Source organism: Oenanthe melanoleuca, chromosome 7 (assembly GCF_029582105.1).
Source record: "Oenanthe melanoleuca isolate GR-GAL-2019-014 chromosome 7, OMel1.0, whole genome shotgun sequence".
Classification (NCBI taxonomy): Eukaryota; Metazoa; Chordata; class Aves; order Passeriformes; family Muscicapidae; genus Oenanthe; species Oenanthe melanoleuca.
The window spans coordinates 26,423,633-26,445,018 of NC_079341.1; the positions used below are offsets into that span (position 1 = coordinate 26,423,633).

General features: G+C 42.5%; 1 protein-coding gene across 4 annotated transcripts in view; it reads right to left on the reverse strand.

Annotated features, from left to right (window-relative positions):
* Window positions 1-854: 854 nt before the first annotated feature.
* The window catches only part of SEMA5B (semaphorin 5B), a 257,508-nt gene continuing 236,976 nt past the window's right edge, over window positions 855-21,386 (reverse strand). For 2 of the 4 annotated variants that reach the window (XM_056496469.1, XM_056496470.1), the window contains exons 23-24: window positions 18,559-18,764; window positions 855-2,329 (exon numbers count right to left, since the gene is read on the reverse strand). In XM_056496469.1, the coding sequence (XP_056352444.1) occupies window positions 2,174-2,329; window positions 18,559-18,764 (362 nt within the window). In that variant the 3' untranslated portion in view covers window positions 855-2,173. Of the gene's footprint in view, window positions 2,330-2,659; window positions 2,846-18,558; window positions 18,765-21,386 lie in introns of those variants that run through there. The other 2 variants (XM_056496467.1, XM_056496468.1) reach the window with 1 other exon arrangement.

Sequence of the window (21,386 nt, forward strand, 5' to 3'; positions counted from 1 at the left end):
CTTAAAATCTCTTTAAGGCATCTCTCCCCCTGCCCATCTATTTCACTTGGTGAGACCAGAGCAGAAACAGGATGAGCTGCTAAATAAGCAAAGCAGCTGCTGAAAATGATGGGAACTGTTGAGCCTAAGGTGCCCTCGTGGCAGTGCTAATAACCCCACTTTATTACAAATATCCCTACAGCTTTCAATCACTGCAAACTGAAGTCAAACAAAGTAATTTAAAAATGGGAGGCTATTTTATTCTTGCCCTCTGGTCAAACCGCTGTAACACACAGGCTTGCAGAGTCACACTGGCTCTTCCTTGCAGGAAAAGCAATATACTTGTCACGAGCAACACAGGTTTTCTTCATTTCCTACCAGCTGCCTTCGTGAAAGAGCTGAGTACACGGCCCAAGCTGGGCTTCCAAACAAGCAACTGCAAAGGAACAGCACTGAGAAACAACCGGTGTCAGCTCACAGCGAAATCCGAAACCAAGCGGGGACAGACGGGACTGGGACAGACCGAGCCGGTGGCACAGCACTGCCCGGGGAAGGTGCAGACAACAAAGCCAAGCTCAGCACCACGTGGAGCTCATGCGTATTTCAGGGTGTACTTTTATCTCATGCTCAGTATTGCGACATTCTAAAATACTTAGCGTCAGGAGTTCATCATAAATATTTAGAAACACTGAATGATAACAGCGGTGAACTTGTTCACGTTGCTAACACACCGGATGTAGTTGTACATTAAGCACCAGCAATAAGTTTCCTTTTTGCCAAACAGTTATGTCAGACAAACATCTGGCTGTAGACAACATGGCTTCTGCATCAGACTAATACAGTTCTTATAGACACAGTCACACACATACACAAAATTACATTTCAACGCTGGATATACTGTTTAATAATGCTGCCGCTCCAATTTACTTCAATAGCTATAGCAGCATTTGTTTGTTGGGTTGTTTTTTCTCAGAAAAATTAAAGAAATATCAGCAAACAATGCACATTACTCAGCTGTGTTACAATTTCAGAGAGTACTGACTGGAAGACGCTATAAGAATGTGCAGCAGACTTTCTGGGTCATGTCAGACTATGGAAACATTCCTTAAAAAATACTTTCCCCCTGCAAAGTCAGAATCACTAATTTTTTGAAAGTATATTAACCCAATGATAAAACAAGAGGAAATATTAGCCCAAAGCATGGTGATTTCCCACAAGAAGAGCATGGTCTCTAAAATTGCCTCTCATGGCAGACACAATCAGGATCAAAGCTAGAACAAAAAGAGTTAACACTGTCTAGGAAAAAAAGAAAAAGGAAGAAAGAAAAAAAGCCCATGGCTCTTGTGCGGCAATCATCACATCTCTTTTTCCAGTGATATAAACATCTTTGTTTGTTAGGCACTCCAAGTTCAGTCTCCAATGTTATTCCAGCATTTACTTTTCTCAGTGTCTCACTGCCTGTATAATTTTCTTTTAATTAAGATTGGAAACATTCTGGAAAGCTTCTTTGGATAATGCACTTTGTTTGTGTGTTGTTTTTCATCAGCTGAACTGCATATTACCAAAGAAGGCTGCAGAGAGTATTTCCTGTAATATGAAAAGATTCTGTTGAAGATACAGGGAACACTGCCCTAGAAAATTACTACTTTTTCTTTTTCTCAGAAACATAAAAAAATCAAAAATTAAAAAAGGAAAAATAAAATGTTCTTTGTGTTGTTGGCATGATGGAGTCCTGTTCGGCCTGTCCCATGAGCTGTGTGTCATCCAGTGCACCACTGTTGTCCTGGCTCAGGAAGGATGCATCCAGCCCTGCTCCAGGAGCCACCTCTTGTCATGCTTGGAGTGCTCCCATGAGTTGTGTGTGGCTGCTCAATGGCCACCAAGCCCAGCACACAGCCCCTTCCTCAACAACTGCAGCCTTGGCACGCACACTGACCTTCCAGCCATGAACAGTTGCAGTAGAAGAGCCATCTCCAGACAAACATCCACAAAAGCTCTGCAGAATGGTCCATTTGAATTTTTGTCCTTGTAAGGAGATGTGCTGTTTACAAGAAACACAATTAACCAAAGGAAAAAAAAAAAAGACCCTACTGTACAATATTTACATTTAGAAGCTGGGCCGGTATTTGGTCCATAAAATCAATAAAAAAAAATCATATAGGAAGTTATCCAGTCCCATAGGATCTGTCCATCATCAGCTGTTGGTAAAGGTCCTTCCAGGGGAGGCCTCGGGCCTGTAATCATATTTATTCAGTGTACTGGGATAATAGGTTGTTGTGTACACATTGGTTTGCTGCAGTGGGTAGAAGTTGGTCCTGTCATCTGGTATCAAGTTGTTCTTGTTAAGTGTCTGTAAAAGAGAAGAGGAGATGACAGGCATGGCCACAGTGCCACACAATTACTCCTTTCTACCTGCAGGCACCTCCCTCTCACCTGCCTCCTCCAGCACGGACTCTGCTGCCACCACCACCTTCCCTCCGGCTGGGAGAGCAAGCTGGCACCTCGCGCTCGCGGCGGGCTGGGCTCGGGGACCACAGCTCTGCCAGTGTCCCTCACAGCCCTGAGCTCAGCCACTGCTGGGGATGCACCCAGAGCCAGGGAGGCTCCTGGTGGAGGGTGTGCTGTCAGAACACCACTGTCACACAAAGCCATGCTGGGCCTACACCAAGGCTGGCGTTAATGGCAGCGCTCAGTTCTAACCTCGTCCAAAACGCTCATGGTACAGCCTGTGGCTGCCTCTCAGACCAGGTGCCAAAGGGCAGCTTTTCCTCTTTGGAAGAGCAGGTGTGCATTTACCTGATCTCCATCTCCATTGGTAGATATCCAGGTTTGGACCCCCCGATATTAAGTGTGTCACTTCTGTAAGCTACAGTATAAGTAACAAATCATGGTCACTTTTGGAAAATCTAAAATTACTTCAAAAAATTTAACAACCACGTAACAATTGTCGGAAACAATAACATAAAAAAAAGAGAACGACAAATGCCCGTTTTACCAGAAAAATTTAGAAACCATTTTTTTCTCCCTCCCCTCTTCCCACCAACAAGCAGATGTCCCCGTCTCCCCAGATTAAAGCCCATTGCTATGCCAGCTGTTACCTATGTACAAGGATAAAATCACACTTTTTGTGTATGTGCAATAATTCTATGGAACTTTCTCCTACCTCACAGTCATCTGATTTCTGTGAATTTGTCTGAGATACCTTTTTCACAGTTCTTTCACCTAATCCCTGGCTTAAATTTCTTATGCCTATCTCTGGTCTAAGTCACTCTGAAGTGCACCTCTAATGGCTGCTGTGCAGGGAACTCACTCCTTTGATCTGGGAGTCAACACTAGGCGTGCTGCTACAGCATCCTTATCTTCAGGGAACATTTAATTAACAGCACATTTAAAGAGAGTGTGAGCATCTCTCCTGTCAGGAGCAGAGATGGAGAGGTCTAATGAGCCAGCTAGTCCTGGGCCCTAATGGTTGTTCTGGGCCCTAATGGCTGTTCAGGCATGATCTGATGCTCCTTTAGTGATGAACCACTTCGCCTCAGTTCCCCCTTGAGACAAACACCTCATGCCTGACCCAGCTCAGGGCAAGGTGAGAACTAATTAACTAATGCTCCAGTCCATGAACTACCAGCTCCTTCAGCTTTACTCGACTTGTTGAACTTCAGGCAAAGTGGCTCTGTCAGCAAGGTGAGAAATCTCTGTTCTGCCTGAGAGCAGGTGCAGATGGAAATTTCTGGGGAAATTTCCCCTCCAGCCCCAGCAGCAACGGGGTGACCTGACAGCAGTGTGTTCCCACAGATAGGGAGCAGAGTCTCACCCTGTGCAGGTGCCCACTGCACAGTCAGGGGTTTATCCACATCCCAGCTGTGACCACTGAAAGCATCAGCTACCCTGGGCTAAAAGACAAGACCACAGGCAGTACATTTATCTCCCTACTTCTTTGTAATCAAATCACTTTACTTCATGGGGAGGGGGAGAGGAGGAAGAAAAGAAAATGTTTTCTTCTAATCAGCAGATTGACAGCTATGGCTACCCTGGGAGCTAATACTCCCAATTCCATACAAGATGTTAGGAGGAAAAGCTTTTCTGTGACAAAGCTACCACGGCAAAGAAAGTTCCCTAAGTTTTTCAGAAATGAGCACTGCCTGAAATACCTCGTATGTGAAAACTGGAGGAGACCCAGCCCCCTCCTGGTCTGACTGCGACCTCCTCCTGCATGGAGTCCCTCAATTGATCCCACAGCACAACACCTGTAGGAACCAAGGAGGGAATTTGTATAGGCATGTTCTAAGTGACAAACATTTCAAGAAATGAGAATCTGTGCCTTTCAATATGAAAGTAAAAAAGGAAACGTCATGCTTTCCTCCCTGTCACCCCAAGAAATATTAAAGTAGTGTGGCCAACAGTCTGCTGCTTTGTGCTGGAGGCTGGGAAACAAGGAAGTCAGCCTCAGCCCTCCAGTGCTTGCTATGCTTCCCTGGGAAATCCAATTAACTGCTCTGTGCTTCCGTGTCTTCTGACCCAGCTTGAGAAAAACAAGTTTGAGATTCCCTGTAAAAAGGCACTTTACTAAGTACTACCACTGAGTATTTGGGGGAGTTGCTCTCTGGTGAGCCCCACAGGTGCTCACACTGGCTGCACATGATGGCTGCTGTTTCCTACTGATGTTCCTAGTCCAGGATACCCACTGCTGGCACTGTAACTCCGTGGCCACAGCAGGGAGGAAGATGAAGAGGCTGAGTCCTACTGTCACAGCTTCTCTGGACTCTCTTGAAGCTGGACCAGCCCTCAGGCCTTATCCTGACCTGCAATAGTTCAGGACCATCTTGATCTGAGGACAAAGACCCAGAACTCAACTTCTTTGGCTTTGAGATTGAAAATCTGTATGAGCTTTAACATGTTACACAGTATTTAAAATTAGCCCATTATAAGAGATTTAGCAATTAATTAAGATGATTTGCATTTTTCCTTTTCTCTCTTCTTATGTTCATATAATATTTACTTAGGAAAAACCCCACAACTGGTCATTTGCTTTTCTTGGTTTTATTTTTGATGGAGGGCTTATATCTTAGGGAAATACCTCATAAAATGGTTTAGTGGAATTTATAATGCAATTAGCTGCAAAGAATTTGTCTCTGGAAATGCTGTGATGGCAGTACTGTCCTAAATCAGCATGATCAATGTGCACTGCCTTAGCATTTCTCCCCACAAACTTATTGTCTGTCTCATTTTAATAAACAGATGATTAGGTTCCCTGGAACTAGAAATTGGTTGATATTTTGTAGAAGGGAAATTAGGCAGCAGTGAAATTTAGAGATGTACACAGACACACTCATGCATTCCCTGCAGGAGAAGAGGTTGCATTTAGTCTCTCTGGGTCGATTCCTGTGCTGGTTTAGTCAGAGTTTTAACCCTCAGCCTGTATCTTACTCTTATTGTCTGCTTCCTCCCATATCAAACACTACTGACTGTCCTTGCCAGCAACTACAACCTTTTACATCTGTCTTCTCAGTAAGCAGAAACAACCAAAAGCATGATCAATACTTATTGCTGCAAATTACTTGTGGCAAAATCTCTGTGCCAAGCACACGATGGATTCCAAACACTGAGGAAAATGCATTTCAGGCCCTCATTTTGGTCCTATCCTGACTTGAGAAGAAAGAAGCTTCTGGTATTTGTGCAAGCATAATATTCCACAGAAAAAGTGAGGCCAGACTAGCTAATATGAAAACCTGTGGAATGTGCTTAGGAGAAGTACTCCATTCAACTAACAACTGGTTCTTTTACTTGGTCCCTCCCTTACAGTATGAGCCACGCCATCCTGACACAGCTGATATAATTTGTTTCTTTTGGTCTATTCACCACTAACCTCAATTCAAGGGCCTGTTAGCAGAAGGAAAACCACCAGCATGTTCTAACCTAGCCAAGGAAATCACTCAAAAGCAGACCCAACTTAAACTGCTTTCTGTAAACGACACTTTACTAGGATGCATTGGCATATTATTAATAAATTTTTAAAGAATCTCTGACCCAGGAACTCTGCTTTGTCAGATGGACTAAGATGGTTATGTCTTTAACAGAATAACATTAAATGAGCAGAAGCTCGCTCCATTATATTGATCTGTCAGCTTACCAAGAGATCCAATCTTGTTGTTGGTGAATTGCATGTCCATGCCAAGCACAACAGAATCCCGAGTATTTCAGTATTTATGGAATTATATGAACAATCTGATCACTCATGCAAGTTTGTTGGCAGTTGGAAGTGGAGGAGTCTGAGGGGAAGGGTCACAGATCCCTGCCTTGTGTGGGGCTCTGCTCCCAGCTCCCACCAGAGGCAGAGCACTCACAGGCACTCACAGGCTGCTTCTCCCAGGTACAGCCCAGTGCTGGGCGTGTTAAACATGATCCTGTCGTACCATATGTATATATTTAACTTTGTTCAGCTTTCTACATTGATATTTTTAGCCTAAGTCATCATTCAAATTTTCCATTTGTTCCTTTTCCTCCAGCAAGGCCTTGCCACTACTTCCCCAAATTCTGCCTCTGCTCCAAATCATTAAGTCATTATCCACTGACCTACATGCTTACATTCTCCCAGATGTATCAAAACATATTTACACGTAACGGGATGGGACTTCCAGTACTACTCCCAACTCCCATCCTACAGCTGCAAGTACAAGCTGTGTAAACATTTCTTACACACATGAACAGAACAAATGTTTCAATTTTCAATATACAGTCATGAAAATTTCAAAACTTGATTTAAAAAGTAGATGGGCATCTCCCCACCCCTAATTAAAAGGAAGTCCATATATTTTTGAGAAGCTAAAGTGAAAATTATAAAAGCATCTGATACTTGTACAACTAATACCAAAATTAGGGCCATAATGTAGTTCCCACAGGGTAACATATGATGGCAAGATTTCCTTAATCTGCTCATGTAGAAAGCACTCAGCTTTTCAGAGCTCAGCACTCTCTCTGAGCTCCAGATCTTCCTTTCTATTTTGGGGTTGTTGAAGAAGAGTCAGCAAGTTTCCCAGGAGTTTTGTAGGGTAATCTTCACCAGCTATGTAGCATCACAATCCCAGTGAAGTCAGTGAGCAATGACAACTTCCCCCAACCTCACAGTTTCTCCACTATTTCTTCATGAACAGGTACAATTTCACTTCTTCTACTTCCCACCCATATCACTTTCCTCCTTTGAAAAGGTAAAAAAGAAAAAAATTTGGGTCACCTTCCCTGGGCAGAATCAAACCCATCATATTTTTCAATGTTTATGGTTACCACCACTTCAATCTCTGAAGAGGCTGAACAATGCAGTGCACACCTTTCCATGGCTCATCAGAGATGTGCTGCCCGTGCCAGGGCTGCACAGGTTTAAGTTTCTACCTTGGAAATCTGTAATGTTGAATGTCCCAGTGTACTACAGAGAAAAACTTCCCCTTTCCTTCACCACAGAGTGAGTGCAGGCATGAAGGAACCAGGGGTAACAACTCCAATCACTGCTAACCCTGGTCATCCATTGTGAACACAGGAGAAGGTCTAAAATCAGAGTCCAGGGAGCAGCCAGCAACTTCGTAGCCAACCCATTCCTCTAAGGAAATCCAGATGAAGCCCACGTGCATCCCTCATCCTTCTGCTGCAGAAATCAAGGACAACACTCCTGCTGAACTCACACAATTATCCCTGAAAAAAGTGAGGCAGCCTTTCCAACTTTCCATGGAACAGCATCCAACAGGCCTCCTGTAGCAAAGTGGGATGGCCTTTACGCCCCCTCATTCCCCAGGAAAATGGAGGGATAAGGGAATTGTGCAATGATGCAATGAAACCAAGATCCAACATTTAGGTTCTTTTCTGCTCCTTTTAAGCCATTTGCTTCTTGCAGTGAAATCAGATTGAGCAAAATGCCTTTTTGATGCAGATCAGCTGTTTCATGGAGCTAGCCATGTCGTCTTGTTAAAGGATGTTACTTTTTGCATTGTAGGAACATTACCCAAATGACTCAGGGTTGTGGAAATATATTAATATCATGAAGCATTTCCCAAAGCTTGTACATCTCTGGAAGCACCAGGGCAGAGACCTCAGAATTATAATTAACCAGTAAATTTGGGAATAATTAGCATAATAATCACGTTTCAACAAAATAAACCATACAACTAAAATAACCTCTTTTGGCAATAACTGACACCAAGAAAATACATGACGTCTGGCCCACCCACATGCTCCCTTTCTTCTGATCAACTGGATGCCACAACACTGCTGTGCCTCTCAAGCTAAGAATTACAAATAACCCTGGAAAGATGGAAAGTTGCCAGAAAGACCTTATGAGACCCGTGTATTTACTCCAAGCTAGGAGTGATTTTTAAGACTTGAATGATTCCTCCTTCTGATTTTTCTTTAAAATTTGTTTAGCGTCTTATGCCAAGCAAAGTATCTCACCTGATGCTTTTATAAAACCTCTTAAGCTCTGCCTACACGAAGTCAAAGGAAGCAGTAGCCAGGGTTTATATATTGAGTTTTTTCCTGATGAATTCAATAAGGCTGTTTGCAGGATTTACAGTGAAGTGTAGATGTACAGATGAGGAACCTATTTTCTATATAAGAAGGTTATTCATCTCAAAAAGAGATATAAAAAAGTCCCACAGGGACTCTAAACTTATGATTGCATGTTCTTTTTGGATGGAAACTTACCATATTTTTAGACTGGAGAGTCTTTGTTCACTATTATTGGTAAATAAATTAAACAATCCCCAAATGACGGCAGCATCTGTAGATGTGCTCAGGTTGACAATAGAACTAACATCCAATTATCAGAAAATGAATAGCTAAAGTTATCTATGGCTGTTTGAAAATAGCTATTTTATCCTTGCACTTAGGAGGGAGTGGAGTTATATTACTGCCATTGTAAACTTATAAAACCCTTCAGAGTTGACAACATAAAGGACCACTGTCAGAAGGATGCTTTGGCACATCTCTGACTTCAAGCACCTGAGTATGACGGCAGAACAAACTGCATGCAACAGTAAGGCAAACCAAAGTATTTTTCTGAACTGGAAACTGAAGTCTGAGGAGGTCATGGAAATCTTCCCACTGGCAAGGGCAGGTGTCTAGCCTGAAGCTTGTGATTTAGTCCTGGACAGCCTATGATTTGGTGGTGGCAACACCCATGACATGGTGTCCAGACACAAAAGAGGAATTCAAGGCTGCCCCAGCTGCTTCCCAATATAGCTGGTGCACAGGATATAGCAGACATGATCTCAGCTGTGTGGGAAGGTGCAAACTGTCTCCTTGCTGCACTCCCATGCCCTGGTGAATGCCCCACGCACACAAGAGTGTTACTAGAGAGACTCAGCTCCTCAGCTATGGCACCTGAGCCTGCTCTGCCCCAGTACTCAGACAAATTCACCAGAGACATAATCATGGCCCTGTAAACCTGGCATTAATAGTCACTCTGGGTGCAGATGATGGTTGGGAGCACTGGGCTCTACTGGTGGTAACTAGTCTGGGGCTATCTGGGGGGGCAGCTCCCACTGCCTTGCTGCACTCATACTGGAGCTTTGGGATGGCCTCAGAGCTGCTTGTTCTGGTGAATCACCAGCACGAGTTGTGCAGCCTCATGCCAGCCCACAGTGCTGCATTTAAACTGAGAATTGCAAAGGTGTAACTGCAGTGGTAAAAAAAGAAGTAGTAAAAATAAAAATAAAAGTAAAAACTGGGCCCAATTTGCCATCTGCTAACTTCATTCAGTCTCTTATAGTCTTACTGCTTTCTAAATTCTCCTACTCTCTAAATAGCAGCTTTTTTATTATTTTCCCCAGGATTGCTTTGTTTTCTCCCCATGTTGCCTTTCACCTTGTTATTTCCTCTCTACATTTGTAACCTCCTCAGGTCATTTTCCATTATTTCTATACTAGTGGCTGTTTTTTGGACACACCTCCCAGTTTAATATCTTCTGCTCATTTAATTAACACACTGACTGCACTCTCTCCAAGCTCGTTAATGAAGATATTAAAAAAAGCCAAACCTTGCATTACTGCTTGCAGTGCCCCAAACAACTCCTCCCCATAGCCCTGTTTGTTCCCATCAACAATTGCCCGATCTTCACAGTCCATTAGCCAGGTTTCAATCTCTACAGCAGCCTTCCTGTCCAAGCCAATTTTTATTTACACATCACAAGATTATTTAAGACACTAATACCACCCTCTTTTCTGTAGATGTATGGAGGAGTGAAGCTACATTTTTAACCAGCTGAGAATCTGCAGCTCAAACTCTGTGCAAAAAGTGATTATGTTTGATTTCTCCCTGCTCAGCATTAGTTCTTGGCTCAGCTGTCAGCTCAGCTGAACCACCTTTCATTTCATCAGGATATGTGATATGTTGCCTCTCAAATATTAATTCAGATCTTCCTGCATATTAATACTGACACAGATTTGTTTCAATGGGTTTCCACTGCTGTAACTGAAAGCACAGTCAAGTCAATCCCATTTGTTTCTCCTGGTTTCACTCTCTATTTAGCCCTGACTGCCAAATTTTACAGACAGAGCAGGATTTAACACCCCATTGATGTGCTTGGTTGAATGGGGAAGGTCCAGGCTTTCTCTAGCCCATATGCTCACAGATGTTTTGTCTTATCCCCAAATCCAACTGACATTTCCCACACAGACTTACTGGAGCTACTTGTGTGACTTTAGTGCATTGGATTTCTGTAGCTTAACAGTGACTCAATTAGCAGGGCAGAAATTGGCCTGTTTTCTCACTAACATTTTTGTATTACCTCTGCAATTCAGGGCACTGGGGGTTTGCCTAAGGTCCATGATATTTATAAAGGTAATTGGACTTGTTCATTAGCTAGTTCTCAGAGACTCTGGGATACAGTCCATCTAGATTCCTTCATCCACAGATTTTCAGTTCTTTCCTTTATTCACATGCTTTGTGCCAAATCTCAGGATGATATTAGAGCTGACTTAATGAGGATTCCCCCAGCTGTAAGGGAGTGTGGGCAGAGTTACTCCTGCTTCCCTTATGCCAAACCTCTCATGTATATATAAATGATGCACCAAGGAAAGTGGCCTTGGCTGTAGTGTTGCTCCAGCCTGTGCAGCCCATGCTGTGGCAGCAGCCAGTGCATCCTGAGCAGCCCTGAGCTCTCAATGACTCTTCAGTACTGGGCAGTCATGGTCAAGGAAAATAAAAAAGCTCAAGTATTTCATCTGTCCTCACTCAGAGCTGCCAAACACTCTGGAAACTGAGCTCTAGTCCTGAATACCGACACAGCTATCTTTATTTTGTATGCACATAGCTCAATTTCTTTATAACTCAACTTAAGAATCCATTATTTGCAAGTGGAACTGTTCAAGAAGAATAGCAAGGCAGCTTGTCTTCAAGTGTAGCACAAAGGTTATATGTTTTCTGTTATTTATTGTTTGTCTAATATTATCCTCTCCCTTTACTTTAGCTCCCTTCCTCTTTCATGCCTCCCTTTAAAGTCTTCTGCAAACACGTAACTAATTCCTCCTGCACATCTTGGTGGCACTGAGGACTTCCTGGTTCAGCTAATACACATAACACTTCTAGCCAGAGCTTTGAGATGACAAAAGGAGAGAAGCACCTGGACCAAGGGAGAACCATTAACTTCTAGCAAATGAGGGAAGGGTATATTTGAAATATTCCTCTGCTGACCAGTAGAGGGAAGTCATGTAAGTAAGCAGCAGCAAGTCCAGTGCAATTTTATTTTGCCCATTCCTGTAGCTCTTCAATTAATTATTCTTCCAGCACAGCTGAGTGGGTGCAGGCATGTACATGCCAACCTCAGAGAAATTAGGAAAGGGGAAAATTGCAAGAAAAAGGTAGTATCAGTCATTAGATCAATTAGTGTAACTGGAAAAATCAGATAAGCTTTAGAACACATCTGTCTGTCTTCAGTTCTGAAGCAGCAGCTCACATGTTCAAAAACTGCCAGATTTTCCAGCTACACTCATTGATCTAATTAAAAACAAACCAAAACTTGTCTGCCTACAAACACATTATCACAGCTGCAGTAATACAACTCCAAAGAAAGGCTCATGTGAGCATCCATGACGATCAAGCCTGTGAGAAGGAAGAGCATGGACCATATCCCTAACCCGGCTGTAGAGGAGGTTTGCCTGGTTCGAAAGGGGGAGCAGAGAATGCTGAGTCTATAAAGAGAAAAACATGACAGGATTACTATGAAGCATCTACCCACAGTGTCTAAACTTTTTAACATGGCTTAAAACAAAAAGTCATCCCAAATGCCAGACTCTCTTAAAAATGGTGGGGAAAAAGGAACAGTGAGGATTCCTACCCTATAGGGAGAAGCAAGGGTTTGCATGAAAAGCAGATGGAGCGGGGACTCAATTCCCATTGGGGGACTGCTGTGAACAGCTGCTTAGTATCCCAGAGGGAGCAGGAGCAAGGCAACACTCAGATCTGAACTGGCAGGCTCCCCTACTCTTAGATACTTTATCTATGCGAGTGCGGTATCTGTGACTCACACACAGCAACCCGCTGAGCCCCTGCTGCCACGGGGTGGGGACAGCGCCAGGAGAGGCACATCCCTCCCTGGGCACAATCAGCCCAGGACAGCCACACCTCTAGGCATGCTTGACTGCTCAATTTGACTCGAGCCAATGATATAAAGGGAGAAAAGACACTAATAGATTTTGACTGAGACGCACCACTTAATCCTTTTTTCCCCATCAGTAAGCTCTCTTGCTTTCCCTTCATAGTAGGCATTATGCAAATCAAGAGTCCCCTGAAGTGATATTTGCAACTGCGGGAATCATTCAAGAAAGGGCACAATGCTTCTTTGCCAATTCAACCCCCTGCCCCTACTATTCTATTTCAAATAATACTATACTCATGGTAACTACTAAAAATACGTACTCTGCCATTCAAGCACTTAATGTTCTTAAATGCCACTTTGTTCAAGGGAAATAGCCTTTGTTAAACATGAAATTCACTGGGAACAGAATTTATATTTCAATCTGATTTACTATATGTATATGTGTGTGTGTATATTTATGTGTATACATATATCTGGCTTTTTTCCCCCAGCTGATTACAACAGCTAACGCCATGCAGCTAAAGCAAATACTTGGGGGAGACTGTTGATAACTTCTTGATAACTTTGGGTATCATCAACTACTGCTTTATATGTGCACTTTACAGCCACTTCCTGGGGCTTGAACGATGCACAGTGAAAGGGTCACTGGGAAAAGAAAAAAGCTTATATCACAGTGCTATCAATGTATGTGCTGTGATCACAAAAAATAAATGGGTTAGCCAATTTTAGTTGAAGTAGCAACACATCAAATTAAGTGGCAGGACATTGAAACACAAAGTTTTCCATGGAGAAGCAAACATCCTCAGAGACCAAAGGCTGACTTTGACAAACATTCCTCTAGGGCACTTGACAGCAGTTTAAATAGCTTTAACTTAAACCACTGGCTGCCTCCTCTCTATAAAAAAGGTGTGATTTTCAGCAGCAATGAAAATGACCATCACCAAAAGAGAGACATTTAAAATCCATACAGAAATTCACTTTCCTATACCCTAAGCTCTACTTCTTTTTCAGAATATTCTGAACTGGAAGGGACCCACAAAGATCATCCAGTCCATCTCTCAAGAGAATGGCCCTTACAGAATAACTTTAGCATTACGGGCACCATGCTTGAACCAACTGAACTAATCTTCTTTTTGCTAATGTTTTCAAGGTTGAAAGCCATACCAAACACCCAGCTTGTTGTTTTATTCAGAAGGATTCATCTTCCAAAGACAAAATTGGTTTCTGTGTCTCAGCTCTCCATGTTAGTATTTTATTGCCATGAATTATTTGGGATTAGTAATGAAGTGTGGATCACAGGGCCCGGAGTCCTTCACAGGGGGTGTCTGCTCTGCACTCTGTCATTTGTTTCCCAACAGCATTGTTCTCACTTCATTAGAAAATATTCATTGCAGCTTTTAATTTATACAGAGTCCAAGTGATGTATCCCCCCCATTTTCTGGTAACTGCATCTATATTTGCTGTATAATTTTAGGCAAGTGGAGGACTCACAGTTCTACTGAAGTTAACATGTATTGTTCTAATGTCCTAGAAAATTCAGATATCAAGCGATACATCAAACCCTTAGTTTCCCTCTTTCATTGCCATATCCTGCAATCTCACTCAGTTCTCACCTCATCTGTTCCCACAATAAATTTAATGCTTGACATAAATTACTGTTTTGCTTCAGTGTTTGGCCCTTAGTTCCTACAACAGCACTGCTGGTGCCAGAGAAGATGCAATGGTCAGGTGATTCCTCAGCTTATTTGACACATCAGTACAGAGTTTTACTGCTTGACTCATGACTGAAGCTGTGTTGAAGGAAGGAAGGACAGAGGGAGCTCTGCCCAGCACAATCACAAAGAAAATCTGCAGAATCATCATGAAAACCATCCTGCAAACTCACATTTCTCTCTGATCCCATCTGGCCTGATCCAAAGGCCATTGAATTTTGGATTTGGACCAATATGCAGACGTCTTTGTCCAAATCCCACGTAGAATAAAATGTTGGCTCTCTTTATTGGCAGAGGATTTAGCAATAGGAAGAAGTTCAGTCCAAACCCTTTCTCCATGTGTGGCTGTTCCAAGAGATCCTAATTCACAAGGGCTCAATCTTGACCCTACATCCTCCTGCTTCTACTGCAGGATCATCTGGCTTTCCATCAGCACAGCTCTGGTAAGTAATTCACGCAAGGCATGGAGCAGCTGTAGCAAGATGTTCAAAAGGGAATCTCCTTGCTGCTTTGATAGTCAGTTATTATCTAATCGGCGTGGCAGTACTGGGAAGGTTGTAGGTGGTTCTGTAACCCATCATGCCAAAATGTGAAGAGCAGATAATTTTTATTTCATTATGCTTTTGTTCTGCACAGTCTTCAATATTGTCAGAGTGCTGTTTGAACTTCAACCAATTAATGAAACATGAACTGCTTATTAGGTGACCCAAAAGGTCTCTCCCCTACGAACTGTGAATACCAAATCAAAAATCAACGTGTTGCTGGTAAATGCATATGCATGAAATCTTTCAAGACATCCTGGCTAAAATAGCTAATAATAACCTCACATCATTCTTGAGAAAACAGTACAGGAAGGGAAAAGGAGCCAACAAAAATAAAACATGCTTCTGCAAAACACTGCCTATGCAAGTTAGCATCAGCTACATGATCAATAGGTCACCATTATGTATGGTATTTACATCTGATCTGCATTACTGCACTGCTGTGCTTAAATGGCCAACAAGGCTCATATCAGCTAGCACTTCCTTCATTAAAATCTGCCTTCATACAAAATTTACCTTGATTTATGAGTTTGCATTCCGTGCTGTACATTTGAATGTAACACTGCCAAACTTTCTACAGTGTTCACCTGCTGGTTGTAAAGCTGAAATATTTCAAGATAAAAACAAACTAAAGATGGTTGCGGAAGGCTTATTATTATCAAAGAATGGAAAATAATAGACTTGTGCATATGGCCAGCCTTCTGCTACCATCCTGTCACTGTGTATTATCATTTTCTGTTACTGAAAAGTAGTGTACACACCCTCTACTTCCTTAATCCTGGATTTATTAACTCTTTCACATTGACACACACACACATTCAAACCTAAAATTATTCTTTTGGTTTCAATGAAAAATGTGGAGGGTGGTTTACTTGATATCTGCTGAATAGAAATTTATTTGGGTTTAGAATCTGGAATCTCAGGTGCTTCCTCTTTCTTTCACATGCACACATTTGAAATTCAGATAGGCCCACATCCAAGCTCAGTCCAACCTTCCTTTTCAGGAAGGCAAAGTTTAGCTTATCCATCATTTTAATGTTAATTATGTGGCATCACAATAAAACCACACATGCTCCTTGAAGGCATGAAAAACTCCCTCCTGACCCTTAAAAAATCTGTTGGTTATTCCTAAATATAATCTCAGCTAATAACAAGTTCCATAAGTAATTACACAGCACAGAGCACACAGAGCCTTTCCTTTTACTTCATTAATGCTGTATGCTTCAAGGGAACACTGAGGACTGACAGATTTGTAGTATGAAATGAGAAATTTTCAGCCAAGAGCTTAGAAAAGGAGGGGCAATAGAGAAGGTGAGCAGAAGGAAATACTAAACAGGAATGGAGAAAAGTAGGCTTCAATAGACTGACAAATAGATTTTACCCTTTCTGTAAATCTCTTTGCCTCATTCACCACTCAAAAGTGTATGACTTTGAGTTCTTCTCAGCAAGTAGCCCCTTGCTCCTAAACATTTAGCTTTGGTCTGTCCAATGACTGCAGATTTATGCACTTGAACTCTTTCACTTCCTAACATTCTGTAAATAAGCCCCATCTGGTCTATCTCTCCTTGTGTCCGAGTCCTTTCTCCCCCCAAAGCAAGTCATACAGTCTCAGTTAGCTAATGCCTTCCTTTAAATAAAACAGACTTTTCAAAACTTGATCTAATGCCTAAGCTCCTTATGTCCCTCGAAAGAAGACCCTAACAGCTGCTCACTGTTACTACACACTAGATCAAGTATTCAGAGATGGATCTATCAAAAAGGTCAACTCCCTCCTGACACTACATTAACTAATCTGCTGCTATTTTAAACTTTGCTTAGCTTTGTTATTACTTCTACTTCGCTACACCACTTGACATAGACATAGTGCATTTCATAACCCATTTACCCAATTGATCAAGATCATTCTGTGAACAACCTCATCCTTCTAAATTTTAACCACTCTGCCTATTTTAGCATCACCTGATAACACATGGTAGCACAGTATAAATCATGAAGAAAATGTTAACACAAATTCAACCCTCTAACTACCTGCTTTTGGCCACAAAAATAAATTTGTCCCTTTTCTTTATTGTTTGCTATATAAGAAACAAGGGAATACTCTTGCTCATTTCTTTATTCCTGCAAGCCTTTTTAATTTGGGTCTTCCTATAGGCTTTGCCACAGCAGCACCCATAACTGAAAGAATTACAGGGAAGTTTGATGCTTTCAAGATCAAGTCCCTGTTCTTTACCTGTCTCAATAATTTATTACTGAACCTATATATGCAGAGTCTGTAGAATAATACATCCCGTGAAACTTTGATAGAAGTCTCTGAAAATCCCGATATGTCTGCTGCTTCCCTCCTATCTAGATCAATATTTATTTAATTTAAAAAAGGAATCCAATTTGCTTGACATGATTTACTTTCCACAAATCTATGCTGACTTGCATTATGATGCTGGACTCTTATTAAACTGTATGCAACTGTAGCCTTAAGCTTGCTAGCAAATGTGTTTTTGAGACTGCATTTGTAGGCAGCAGGATCCTCTGGGAGGCTGCAATGCCCAACAAGCATTTCACCACATTCTTATTACCACACTGGTCAGTTATTTGCCAGCTCAAACTGATTTCCTTTAAAACAGCAAAATACTGACCCTTTTCAAATGATTTGATGCAAACTCTTATTTCTGATGTGCATTCACAGTGCAAATCATAGCTATGTATCAGGAGTCGTGCTGTGCCCAGCATTACACAATTCCTACATAGAAACAGTCCCCAACACTCAGGGAGTTTACAGTGTGGCAACAGTCCCACCACTAATCTTATTGTTGGGTCTCAGTGAGAAGCTGTGCCAGACCAGCAGAAGCAGACTATCAGAATGTCAACAACACGTAGCTGTATGAAGGAACAAGCAGCTGCAGGGCTCCCTTCTGGCTTGTGTTCACGTCCCAAATAACCCTCCATGCTGTTCCAGTGACCCTGCCTGCTCCTCCTGTGGTGACATGAAGCCCCTCCACCTATGCCACTGCTCACTGCTCTGGTCCCACGCTTCACCAGGAGACTGAAGCTCAAATCCAACAACATGCTGCTGTCTCAGGGTATTGTCTGCAGCACCCTGGGTCCTATCTGCTCTGATAATGGACAGTGCTCACTTTGGCACGCCGACATGCCAGCAGCACATGCCACTTCAGCACTCATCTCCTGAGGCTTCAGCTTCCCACTCTGCTACTGTCACTGAATTCTGCACAGCTGCCTGGGGTAAGTTCTGTCCAGTACTGATAGAGGGGGGCAGAACCCTCTCTGCTTTCTCATTCACTCCAATTTGGCAGTTACCAAAGAATTTCCAAAATCTCATCCTATCAATGCACATTTTCCCAGCTATTTGTGCAATGAAGTTTCCATTTTTATTCTTCCTCCCCTCCATTTCCTCTTACCATGCACTAACAATGCACTGAACTGAGCTCTCACTGATTTTTTTAGAGGACAATTTGTATACATTCAATAGTCAGAATGGGCTGGAGTATCTTGGTATGTACTTGCCAGACTGGCATTCATCAGGACTGTGAAACAGAACAAAATCCCACTGCAGTAATGAGGCTTTTTAACCCCTTTGTGACAGCACAGCTAAATGCCCTTTCAACCCCATGTATAATGCCATCAGCTGGGCACAGAAACACAGACCTACCCAGTTCCAACCATGACATGAATACAGAATTTATTTAAGCAGTATCAAGCTGTTTGTGGCATTTCTCCTCAAGTACCCTACCTTGAACTCCATAGGGGTGTACTTCTCATTCTTGGGGGTTGTATTGCCCTTGTAATGGAGATGGTTGGGAGTGGTTGGGTGGATGACAGTGGACTCCTGGGACTGCCTCTGGCAGCGCTGGCAGTACACGTAAATCACAAATGTTAACAGGCTGGAGCCGAAGAAACAGGAGACCCCAGTGGCAATCAGATGGATGAGACTAAAACCTGCAAGGGAAATGACAAGAGATGCTATTTTTAAAAAACAGCCCTTTTCCCTCCCTTGAAAAGACCACAGGTGCAGATCAGAGCAGTGACATCTCGGGATCAACATTAATAAGCTGTTGAAGCCAGAGCCTTACGTTCTAACATAAACTGACATAATCTCCCTGCAAATCGGTCTCCCCACTGCAGCTCTGCCTTGTGCAGTTTAACAGGTTCATGCATTGTTTTCTCAAAGCTCCCTCCCTGTCTATCCTCTCTCCCCTCTATTGATATTGAAACTAAACATTATGTTAAGCTGACAGCTAAAGAAATGAGCCATACAAACAATGCACATTAATGGATTCCAAAGCATGTGCATGTCATGGAAATAAGGGGATAAAAATGCTCAGTGTTTCTCTGAAGGGGAAAGAAGGGAGGGAAAAGCCCTTTTTGTTGGCTGCCCAAAATGCCTATGGGACTGTGTGTGGGGTGGGGGAAATACACATTCCTCCCCCTTGTAATCCAAGTGTGCTCAGCATTCTTGCTTATTCATGGGATGGCATTGCCTTGGTCCTGTCTGCACTACCTCTGAGGTGTATTTGTAGTGCTAACAGTGAAATAGGGGTCCTCTGGGGAATAGGAAAGATAAAGCAGACAAAGGAAAGGGGGGCAGTGCTTGAAAAACACTTTGTTGGCTTTCTCTGCAAATTGCAGAGATAGGAAATCAGTTGCAGGCAGGTGCCGGCAGGATAGCTACAATGCAAGCACTTCAAACAGAAAAGCTCTTGGTCTATAAAAGCCTCCTGCAGAGATCTCTCCATGTGGGATTGCACAGCACCCTTCAAGGCCAGCACTGACCTCTGGAAGGAGCTGGGCATTCCACACACTGGGAAGTACCCAACTCGCAGCTCTGACTGGTGGGGAAGACAAAGTCCAACAGTGCTCCTCATTCCTGCCTCACCTCACTGAGTCTCACACCCCACAGTAAAACCCAGCACCACCACATCTCCTCTGACAACAGAACCAACAGCAGTGACCCTTAGAGCCACCAAGTTATCAAAGCAACCAGAGGCATTATGGGATGGCAAAATGTTACGATCCTGTTGTATTTTGCTCTGTGCAGGGGGGACTATACAGAAAAGAAACAGCTCTTTGACTCCAAATGCTTCTGCCTCTCCTCTGCCTTTGCTCTGTCATCTTTCAAACAGGAATGACAGAGCCCCTAGAGCCCAGGGGGACCCCCTGATTGCTGGCCCCAGGGCAGCTGTCCCAGGGGTCATTCACATCCCCTCAGTGGCTACTGCAGCAGTAAATTTCCTATAATATTTAAAAAGCCAATTCATTTGGACAGGCTGCTGCTTGACTTGACGGTGTGCAGGGAAATGGGGCTACTCAGAGAGTGGCTTTAAATGAGGCTTATTCTTAGTCTGATCACGGTGTGCAGTTTTTTGGTGCCATCTTACATTTTAAGTGATATGCTTTTCAAATAGCAGATTCTGCCCATTAGTCAATGGCTCTTGTCTAATCTTTAGTTAAAAAAATATTATCCTGGTTTTAAAAAGAACAAAACCAATAGAGTTCTACAGCAAAGTAATGTGCTTCAATCATAATTACAATATGGAACATACAGAATTTATTAAACTGATGAGATACATTTATTTTTCAAACCACATTATAAAATTCCATTGCAAGATTACCATTTTCTATTGTTTTGGATGATGGTCCAAAAAAACCAGCAGAAATATTAAAATTTCCTTCTAAATGTCACAATACTTTTTAAAAAATAATTTTCCTTTCTAAAAATCTCTGCCTGTTTTTGCATCACTCATGAGATCTAAAACATAGAATATGCAACTGTGTTCAGTAAAGCCACATGACATGCTGCTCCTGCCCAGCTTTGCTTATATTGCAGTGAATATTTCATTTCACTGCCACATTTGCAAGTCACAACATAAAGCTCTCTTCTATTTCACTCTCACCTTTAAAACACCCATCTGATTTTTCAAATGAGTTTTGGCTGAATCTTATGGGGAAAAAAAACATATTATTTTGTTTGCAGCATGTGAGTCCCCAGAGGGGGAAGCTTTCTGGTTCATCACTTTGAAAATATAGATTTTCTGAGACACATCAACAGAATTTCTATTGATTGGCTTCTTTGCCAAATATTGTAGAACATTATATTAACAAATAATATTAGCTATGGCAAAATGTAGATAGCAACAGCAAATACAGTGGTGGTGGAAAAAGTGCTTAACAGTGCAGTGCAAGCTATGGCAAAGGGTCCTGGCATCAAAGCAGAACCATTGCACCCTCTGAGGGAGAAGGAGTGATGCAGGAAGCCAAATGTTACATTGTAGGGGCTGAAATCCTAATTCCATTGATTGCCCTCAGTTGCAAACTGAGAAGCCACATTTCCATGCCACAGGTGGCATGCCTGTTTTTGCCATGATCTCTACAGAGAGAAGAGATTTTGGCAGCCTGAAGATCATTTAGATTTCAGGAAAGCAGGGATGTGATGCTAGCAGAAATTGGCACGGCCATTAGCGTGAAACTAGCATTTTAAAACGTTAAAGGAAGCTGCCATTTTCTTCAATCTGCATTTTTATTATAGGGTCTCCCAGGGCAGTGGAAAAGTGACACTAATGA